Source organism: Vicia villosa, unplaced genomic scaffold (assembly GCF_029867415.1).
Source record: "Vicia villosa cultivar HV-30 ecotype Madison, WI unplaced genomic scaffold, Vvil1.0 ctg.005244F_1_1, whole genome shotgun sequence".
Taxonomy (NCBI): domain Eukaryota; kingdom Viridiplantae; phylum Streptophyta; class Magnoliopsida; order Fabales; family Fabaceae; genus Vicia; species Vicia villosa.
The window spans coordinates 88407-99423 of NW_026706595.1; the positions used below are offsets into that span (position 1 = coordinate 88407).

General features: G+C 40.7%; 1 protein-coding gene across 1 annotated transcript; it reads right to left on the minus strand.

The window, feature by feature from the left end:
• Positions 1–718: 718 nt before the first annotated feature.
• On the minus strand, positions 719–2611 carry LOC131642543 (uncharacterized). Its single transcript, XM_058912784.1, has one exon. The coding sequence runs from the start codon at positions 2609–2611 to the stop codon at positions 719–721; it is 1893 nt and encodes a 630-aa protein (XP_058768767.1).
• Between the last annotated feature and the right edge of the window lie 8406 nt (positions 2612–11017).

The following is an 11017-nucleotide window of genomic DNA, read 5'->3' on the forward strand; positions in this document are numbered from 1 at the left end:
GCAAAATGACTTACCACGTGTTCTTCTTCCCCACATATTGTGACTATCTTTCCTTGAGTTGCGAATTTGAGTTTCTGATGTAATGTGGAAGTCACGGCCCCAGCAGCATGGATCCATGGGCGTCCTAGGAGACAACTGTAGGACGGGTGGATATCCATCACGAAGAAAGTAATAGTGAAGAGCCGAGGGCCTATCATTATCGGCAAGTCAACCTCCCCAAACACTGATCTCTTTGAGCCATCAAAGGCTCTCACCATCAATTCGCTCGGCCTTATCTCAACGCCGGAATAATCTAGCCTCATCAAAGACGACTTCGGTAATACATTTAAAGAAGATCCAGTATCCACGAGAACACGTGATAACATAGTCCCTTTCTGCCTTCGGAAGGCAAGTCTGCATCAGTGAATCCCAAACCATTACCAGCGTTGATGTTTGACACCACTCCTTCAAGTTGATTCACTGAGATCTCCGGAGGGACAAAGGCAGCACTTAGAAGTCTCAACAAAGCATTTCAATGTGTCTCCGAACACAAGAGCAACTGCAAAATCGAAATCTTTGATTGAGTTTGACTCAGTTGGTCAACCACTTTATACTCACTTTTCTTGATGATCTTTAAGAACTCTTCCATCTCCTTGGCCACAGTATCTTCGGAATTAGAGCTTTGCCCCTGATCCACTGCATCTTCTACCACTCTTTTCCCTTTAGCTTAAGCTAGAGCTTATGTACCATCATCGCGAGTATTTTGAGGAGGATTGAAAATACGACCACTCCTTGTCATTCTTCCAATGCCAACAACATTATCCACATCTTCTTTCTCAACTGGCATTTTAATCTCATATTTGGCCCCTTGGTAGAACACTTCTCCCCCATAATTCCATGGGATTGCTCTTTCACTAGTATACGGGATGGGAACAGGCAATGTAATAACCAGAGGAGGTGCTCTGGCAGGAATTGGAATCTTGGCAGGAGTATACGGAATGGATGCCACATTAATTTCGTTTTCAACCTTTTCAGGACGTCGCACACGCTCAAACTGTAGATACCCACTATCTATCAATTGTTGAACCCCATTTTTCACCTTATCACAAACTGAGGAAACGGCCATGCAATCAGTACAGAATTTTCCACAACTAGAGTATAGACCCATCCTCAATAACTCCTTCTTCAATAATGGCAACAGAGAGCCCAATTCGATCACATCCTTGACCAAGCGAGTGTCTTCAGCAAACTCGATGGCATTTGCAGCGTGAGCTCCATGGGGAGGCATAGGATTCTGAACAACATTAGGTCCTTGAGTAGGAGTAAACTCAATGGCCTTGGAGTCGAGAAGATTTTGAACCGGATGCTTCAACGCTTTACAGTTTTCAATGCTATGTCCAGGTGCCCCAGAGTGGAATTCACATCTTGCATTGGCATCCCAATTAGCAAGCAACTTAGCAAGAGTGGCTAGAGTCCTCAATTGGATTAACTTCAAATCGAGGAGGTATGGCAATACTTGTGCATATGTCATCGGGATCGGATCAAAAACCCTCTCAGGCGTTTTTGGTTGATATTGACGTGGATTATACCCTCGTTGTTGATATTGCTGAAAAGGTGCATTTGGTATAGTCACAGCGGCTACTTGTTGATAAGCATGTCCCTTGCCTTGTCCATAGTAAGCAGCACTAGTCTCGCCCTCTCTTTTCTTGGCAAATCCATTGTATAGCTTCTTTCCACCAGCCCCCGAGGAAGAATTGGCAACAGTTGGATTCTGTATTCTACCAGCCTTAATACCACTTTCAATACGTTCACCAATCATGACCAAATCGGCGAAGCTTGAGGATGCAGAGCAGGCGGAGTAATATTGACCCTCTAGAGTATTGGTGAATATATCCATCACCTCTCTTTCCAGCATAGGTGGTTGAACTCTAGCAGCCAACTCGCGCCATTTCTGCGCATATTCTTTGAAGGACTCATTAGCTTTCTGGGCTAGATTCTGTAACTGAGTGCGATTTGGTGCCATGTCAACATTATACTGATATTGCTTTATGAAGGCCTCAACTAAGTCCCTCCAACTTCGGATGTTAGCCCTCTCCAATCTCATGTACCATTCCAAGGATGCCCCAGTCAGGCTATCTTGGAAGAAATGCATCAGCAACCCTTCATCCTCAGAGTACACATGCATTTTGCGATAGTAAGCTCGGACATGTGTCTTAGGACAAGTATTCCCCTTGTATTTCTCAAAATCAGATACCTTGAACTTCGATGGCACACGGACGCCAGGAACTAAACCCAAGTCACTGATATCCATCCCCAGTCCTTGGCCTTCCATGGCCCTCATCCTTTCCTCCAGACCTCTGAACATCCTTCCAGCATCATGTGGTAGTCCCCACTCACTTTCAGGAAACAAATCCTCGTGTCGGTCCTCTTCCAACACGGGGATAACAGCGGTCCTTCTGATTTGCTGTGTAGGTTGTCCTTCAAGAGTAGGTTGAGGAGGCCCACGAGGATTACCTTGATTGGCAGCAGGAAGAATTACACCAGGTCCTCCGTTCACAGGTTCACCATTGACACGGATATCAGCAGAATTTCTTTGCGGGGGGTTCGCAACAACCTGGGCAACTGTGTCCATTCGGATTTTGAGCTCTTCTTAGCGATCAACCATGCCTTGCATGACCTCCATGAACTGGGCCATCTGAGAAGTAACCTGAGCTCTCATCTGGATAAGATCATCCCTTAACTGATCCATTTGCAGTGATTGATTAGCTCTTGTGTAGTAGCGATGTGTAGGTGGAGGTGCAATTGCTGAAAGAGAAAACCTGATCAGTCAAATAAGAACACCATCTGATGTACCTGTTTCTGCATGATGTGTATGAAGTACATGTGTGCATATGATGTGAGGTGCCATTTTCAGAGTATCCAAAAATTTAATATTAATCAAGAATGCTTAACAATGTGACAAAGGATAAGCATCAAGAGAAACAGGGGAACTAGTTCTTTTTCATTCATAACAGAAATTTAAACTTGGGCAAAGCCATACATCAACAAGATAGTTCAACAAGGGAAATAAAAGACCCCATCCAACAAGTCTGGTGGTGGTCGAGACATACAGACTCAAACATCAATCCATCTGAATATAAAATAGAGGCCCTCCTTGTCTGGAGTGTTCATCACTCCACTTCTTGGTTTCGTTGAATAGTTTCTTGGTTACCTCTCGATCTCTTCCTTTGAGGAGACTCTGAATTACTACATCCTTTCGAAATAACTGGCTATCTAACTTCTCACAGTGGGCTACCAGGGTATCACATCCTTTGCCGTCAGGGAGGGAATCTTTCTCAGACGTACTTCCCATTTCTGCTATCTGGTTTCTGAGTTTCGCATTCTCTTCTATTACAAGAGAGGTGCGGAGGTGGCTACCCTTAAGTTGAATCTCAACTGCCATCCTTTGAGTAGTTTCTTCTTCTAGTTTCTTTTTCAGACTCTTCACTTCAGTTCTAGCCTCCTTTTCTATCTTGAGTTTATAAGCCTTCAAGTCTTCTCTGTACTCTCGATTGAGTTTCTTTTCTGCCTCTTCTATTGCCTTTTTTATGACCTTCTTGTGATCCTCGACAACAACAGTAGTAGCTCTTTCACCTTTTTCAGTTCTAGTCATCTTTCGAACTCTGGAAGATCCCCCTTTCAGCATCTCGATTTCGTGTGTCAACTCAACCCTTTTCTGGTCCACAAGATAATGTTTTAGTTGCGTGTCTGACCTCTTTTCATGCAATTGGGTGCTTTCCATATCCACTTGGATGCAATTCTCAATAGGCATAGTGGCAGTGTTAACCTTCGGGAAAGGCAACAGGCGATCTTTAACTCTATCTTTGACCCAATCTGTATAGGCTTGTTTGGCAACGGCGTTCTTCTCACCTAGAGAAGTATGATCATCTCTATGGATGCTATTCCAGGCACTTCTTACTTTTTCCAAACCCTCTGGATCAGTTCCCTTCTCAAAGCAAACAGATTCGAATATCTCTTTGTCCAAAGGCTTGTCTTTAAGCACGAATCCCAACTGGCGTAACGCAAGCCTCGGGTTATAATTGATAACACCTCTCGTTCCTATGAGGGGAACGTTGTCAAAACTGCCACAACTAGTTATAACTTCCTCTATGTCCATTCCGATGTGACACCAGACGATGTCGTTTGCAGTAAGCCCCATGATCCTTTGAGGCCATTTCTGTGAGTCTTTTGTGGTGACAAACGCTCCGCTTTTAGGCAAATGTGAAGAAAACCATTCGTATAGTAGTGGTAAACAACCCCCAACTGATCCTTTCTTCCCATACCTAGAGTGGACGGCATAATAAGTGTCGGCCAATAGAGTGGGCACAGGATTTTGATCCATAAAGAGACAGATAGCAGTAAGATCGACAAAGTTCGGAATATTCGGAATCAACACTAACCCATAGATCATGACGGCCAGGAGAGCATTGAATTCTTTCCATTTTTCCTCAACAGCAAGGGCTTCAGCCTTCTTCATCAGAAATCTTACATAGAATCCATGAGTTCCACCATTAGGCTTCCAGTTATCCGTAACATCCTTCATGCTCAAATAAAGAGCACCAGCAATGCGATCCATTTTTGGCTTCTCAGGTACGCATACAAAAGGGATTTTACGTTGAACATTAATCTTGAGAATGTCAGCATACTCTTCAAGGGTGGGAGCCAGTTGGTAGTCTAGAAAGGTGAAGCAACGCAACTCAGAATCATAGAACTGAAGAAGAGTATAGAGACCCCACTCATCAATACGAGTAGTCAACATAAGCAGAATGTGGCCATAAGTCTTTCTGAACTCATCCAGATTGTGGCTAGTAACTAGGGCGCTCAACTGAACCAAAGGTGTTGCATCCTCATGAAAGAAACTGCAAGTGAAGGTACACTTCGTAGACGCTTTGTTGACGGTCACACTGTTAGCCATTCTTGATGAGAAGTGTTGACTTTGGATACCCTGAAAAATGGCATGCATATGAAGATTAATCTCTTTTTCCATCTTCTTTTTTTTTTCTTTTTCTTTTTTTTTCTTTTTTTTTCGTTTTTTTTTCGTTTTTTGAAATTAAACATGCTATGATGAGTATGATGCAATGAAGGCCTCTCCCCATATAGGAGAAGTGTATGTTGCTTCTGAACAAGATCGGACGTCACAGGATCAAAGGTTCGACGTAGGTACCACAGAACCATAAGAACAGTAGTCACCATCAGAACAAAATAGTCACCAACGGTACCTGTCATGTATATCCCTCCCCACTCACAGGTGAATCTAGGCCAGGGTAAGGTCGTGAAACACAGTATACGGTCTGCCCGAAGGTAAGCATCTTCACAGCGCGGATGTGGGTGACGATAATACCTCCATTTGAAACCACTACTCTGCTCGTAGTCACATAATCCATCTCGAGACGTACAGCTCGAGACAAACCATGCTCCCACTCTATCCTAGTGTTCCTATGGTTCACACATAGCCTGGGTATTGGGCCTTTTACCTCATAGAATCATCCCACCCAACCTGTAAACAAAGAAAATATGTGGCCCCCACGGGGACCCATAATATAGTCCAGATGCATGCGGAAAGTAAACATGATATGCAAGCAAGAAATAAACATGATATGCAAGCATAAATATACAGGATGCAAACATATAAATAAACAAAGAAACACCCAATAAACGAAATAAACAAAGGCTAGGATCGACTTGCTAAGAATGGACCAGCACAAGTCTACAAACATCCCCAGCAGAGTCGCCAGCTGTCGCTACCGCGAAAAATGGATCAGAGTCGCCACTAATATATTTATCCCATCGATGGAAAGGAATACCAGAAAACCTAACTCAGAATAAGAACAAGGTCTTTCGACCAGAGAACAGGGTACGGGAGTCGGTTACGCAAGGGGAAGGTGCTAGCACCCCTCACGCCCATCGTACTCGATGGTATCCACCTATATTTGTTTCTATCTAAAGGGTGTATATCTATGTATAAACCTAAATGTGAATTAATGCAAAAGAAACACAGGGAAAAGAAGGATTATTTACAAGTGTGCTCGCTTAGGCCCCGCGACCCAATGCCTACGTATCCCTTACAAGGAATCAGAGCAACCGTAGTTCGGCTCCATAATTTCCATTTGTTTTGTTTTTTTTGTTGAACAGAGGTTAAGGTCACAATCCACGATGCTCGACCTTTGGAGACTTATACGCCTAGTTTTGGACTGGACTTAACTTGTTCTTAAGAGAAGAGAAATTGGGTTTGTGTTTTTTATGTAACTACCTGATGAACAAAACCCAATACAAGGTTTCGCACCACTTCGTCACTTTGTTTTAATTTGAGCCTTTATTAGGTGTTTTAAGTGTTTTTGGTTGGGTATTTTATAAAGGGAATTAATTTGCGATTTGAATCACATAAAAATGTATAATGATCGAGAAACAGATTAGGGAATGAATCCCACTCATTTCTCTACCATTATATAGTGACCGAGAAATAGATTAGGGAATGAATCCCACTCATTTCTCTCCCACCAAGTGATTGAGAAACAGATTAGGGAATAAATCCCACTCATTTCTCTCCCACTTTTAGTAAGGTGTGATTCGCCTCTTTATTTATTAGTTGTTTTAAGATTGAAAAAGAAAAAGAAATGAAAGAGGGGAGACTAGCCTATTTTCTAGCCTAATTGTTATTTTGATTCCTATTTAAAATCTAAACTAAAATCTAAAGGGAATTAACTAAGAAGAAAGTTGTTTAAGTTGACTAAAGTCAACTTTAACAACTAGGGGTATTTTAGACATTTCTTAAAATATGAAAATATTCACAAAAAGAAAGAATTAAAATCTAAACTAACCATGAAAATATTCACAAGCAATTTTGTATTTTTTATTCATTGTTTAAGACTATTTCCAAAATATAAACTAAAAGAAACTATTTATTTTTATTTATGAAACAATCGAAATTCAAAGAAATCAACAATTAAAATTCTAATTAAAACAATAATTCCTAAAAATTCTAATTGGTAGAAAAAATATTTTTGTCATTTTTGTTTAAACAAAATTCAAATATCAAGCAAAAGAATATAAAAAAAAGAGAACTATTTTTAATTGTTTTTCCATTAGTCAGCAGGGGGGTTGAACCAGTAATAACCAAATGAACTGAATCTAGATTAAGGTGCACTGGGCCTGAGATTATAAGGGTGTGGATAGCACAAGCGCTTAGGCCCATGTCCTATGCATTGTGTATGTCAGCAGAACAGGGGTGCATGTTAGAAAACTTGTAAGGCCCAGGTTACAACAAAACAAATCGTGGCCCAAATGCCTACCACCAATTTAATTTCATTTTTGATTATTAGCATATGATTATTCATTTCTATTTTTGATACACATATTAAAACGTAATCACCAATAAAGGAACATGAAATCAATGGGTCAACTTGGAACTTAAGTCATTACATGACAAAAATGAAGCTAGAGCCAATCATGTGATGCCAACGCGCCATGCCATGATGTGAATAAAGACAAAACGCAAAAAATGGGAAAAATGGCCAGTGAAGCAGCGCCACGTCGGTAAACGGAGGGAGAGAACACACACAAACAGGGACGCCGGAGCTAGGGCTCCGGTCGTCTTCCCCAACCGTTCTCCGCCGGAGTCACACATAATTTCGCCCAGAAATTCAAAAAGATGCTACCTTTGCACTCGGAATTTCGTGTGGATTCCAAATATGACCTTAGTTCCTCTTAAATCTCACTCTAACATGCTAACCGAACATGATCTTGAAACCCCTAACATATCAAACCCTCTTCAAAACGCCTACCACTATCACTGATCGATAAGACTTTATACACAGAGTACGAATGTAATAATAAACGCATTCGAACACATGCTAACGTCAATCATTTATAGTAGCAAGAATCACCGAAGATATACCATATGCGACATGCTACTTGAACATAATGTGATGCTTTGCTACCATATGATTCTACAATGCAAAGGAAGATGAAGATTTACCTGAAACAGATCTTGAAAAACCTTCGGAATTCTTCTACTCCTTATGCCTAGTTCTTGGATGTGGTAATGGTGGTGAGCTCCAACACTTGTTCTGATGATGTGTAGATGATGATGATTCTGACGTTGCGAGAGAAAGGAGCTTCAGAACCTTGACTTTGAGGATAGCTCAAAAATGATGATAGCCAGTAGGTGTTGACAGATGATGGAGTTTGAAGTTTGTTGAGATGTGTGGTGGTTGTTGGAGGTAGAAAGTAGTCACGGTGGTGGATGGAGATGGATGAAGAGTGAAGGTGAAGGTTGGAGATTGAGTTTGTTATGGTGGTTATGGAGGTTGTTGAGGCGGTTAGAGAAAGAGAGAGAGAGTAGAAGAGAGAGTGAGGGAAGGAAAAAATGGAAAAAAAATTAATTCCTCTTAGAGACTTGTGAAGGACCTTGATATTTATATGAGGAGTGTGTGAACTAGCTTTATGGTGGGGCTGCACTTAGCTGATAACTCTCTCCAAACTTAATGGGTAAGGAGTTGCATTTATGGTGCACCTCCCTCATGCTTTTTGTACGTTCAGAATGTGACCTGGTTTTTTATGGCAATATTGATGTCCCTGGCGCGCGCGGTACTCAGCTTTGGCCTACTTGCCCAACCAAAACGAAGTCGTTCCAGAATGTGATTTTAGGGCTCTATAAATTGGCAACCAAATATCCAAATTGTGTGTTTCTTTGCTTAATAGAGAGAGGGCATGGCATAGAACATGTTGATGCTTCATTATGATCCTGAAGGTGTTCGTAGCATCTAGAAAAATGGTTTGAAAACGGCATACCACGTGCTCGATAAATTGCTTGCGCGTGCCCAGGGAATGTGACCTCGTTTCTTGCCAACACATGAACTTACGAAGGGAACACTTTGAGGCTTTGTAATCTCCTCATCTTTCAACTAAAATTCGTAATTCTCAAACCAATAGGTAGATGGCATAGTGGTGATGAGATCCATACCAAGATTGAACCAATGGAGTGCCTCTAGCTCCTGGAAAACGCATTTGAAATTGGCACACCACGTGCTTGATTAAATGTTTACGCGTGACCAGCATCATGCCCAGCAATATGACCTGAAACAATTTGATTCTTCCAACTTATAATTCTTTTATCTTTCAAACCAAGCTTCAATTGAAAACATATCCAACTACAAAGTTGTTCATCTCCGTGAGGTGAACAACTTTGATGTTGAACTTGTTTCAAAATTTTGCAATCTGACATGTGTAATGTAGAGATGAAGTCAGCTAGTCAACCATTCCAAAAAATTTCCCAAAAATCTCTAAGTATAAAAGTTGCTATTTATGGAAATTCCCAATTTAACTACCATCCAAAAATAGTAGCTTTGATCATCTCTTGATTTTATTCCATTCCTTCGACTTTTCTTGACCGATTTTCATCCAAAGTTCAAAATTGAGTAGTTGACTTTGGCCCAAAAGTCAACTTTTCCTGATTTTTCTGATTCCAGACGAATTTTTCCGATTAATCAACTTCTTGCCCAATTTCCAATCAGTCTTCAACTCAATGAGAATCAAATGAATACTTCCTTAATGAACCCATGATTTCATACTCAACAATCATCTTCTGATTAAATGTTGACCAAAAAGTCAACAGGGTTGACTTTGGTCAAAACCCTAACTTGGAAAGCCTGATGAACTTGAGGATTGTATCTTTTAATCAAAGCTTTGACTTGGAGATGATGAAACCCTGATCATAAAAGTATTTCAATGAGAATGATGCCATACCATCAAACTTCAACTCTTCTCTTATTTTTTTATCAAGAATTTCTTCTGCAGAAGCTCTTTTCTAATCAATTCTGAATAGTAACCATGATATGGATGAATGTAATGGATGAATGGCCTAGATGAGGTATGCACATGAATGTAAGATGAGGGCCAATTGGGGAATAAATAAGTGGGCAAATTTTGGGGTGCAACACCCACATATTTTCCTATGGAAACAGGTGGATCTAGCATGTCATTACCGATGCATATGGGGACAGGTGGATCTGTAACGCCCGGAAATATAAGTATATGCTTAATTTGGACGTTTGTGACGTTTATTGGAATTTTACCGTTTTTGGAGTCGTTTCAGTCGGTATTAGTTTGGGATGGCGGACTAATATTTAATTGAAGGTTTTCATATTTTTGGTACTAGAAATATTATTAAGGTAATATTCGGCGTTTTGGGGTTTTTCCGAGCAATTGAGTTTGGACCGTAAAGTAGATATTTTGTTGAGATATTTTGGAGAAGTAGGGGGGTGATAGAAAAGAATATAAGAAAAGAAAAGAAGAAAGAAAAACAGAAAAGGAAAGAAGAGAGAAAGAAATGGAAGGGAGAAAGAAGAAGAGGAAAAGAAGAAAAAGTGGAGATTGGTGGTTTTTCATCCGAATCGAGTTCCGATCGTCGCTATAGTCGGGTAAGGGGGTGAATCTAATTTATCTTGGATGTATGATTCTTATAGTCTTGTTCTTGTTCTTGTTCTTCTTGTTCAATTTCCATAACTTTCTTGTGTGGTCTTTGATTGATCTAAGCTTGTTTGAGAATGATTGTATGGTGATTAAATGATATCATTGTTGTGTGTGTTTGATGAGTTTCCATTTTCTTTTCCATTTCCATGGCTTGATTGAGTTTGAAGAAAATGTTAGGTTTTGAGAAAGATTGATGAGTCAACCATGAAAAGTTTGATGTTAGGTTGTTTTTATGGTATGTATGTGTTGTATTGATGTTATAATGATGTATAGGTGTTAGAGAAATGTTTATAAGAGTTTGGGTCGTGGAAATGCTGATTTTAGGGTTTCTACGAAGCTTAGGTCGACCTACACAGAGGTTTGCGTCGACCTGTGCAGCCTAAAAGGCAAAAATCTGGGTTTTCTGATGAATGCGTCGACCTATTGGGTCAGCGTGCGCATACCCGAGGGTGGCAGGAGTTCAATGCGTCGACCTATGATTTCCATGCGTCGATGTTATACCCCAAAATTTGCCCGCATCTTTTTTCAA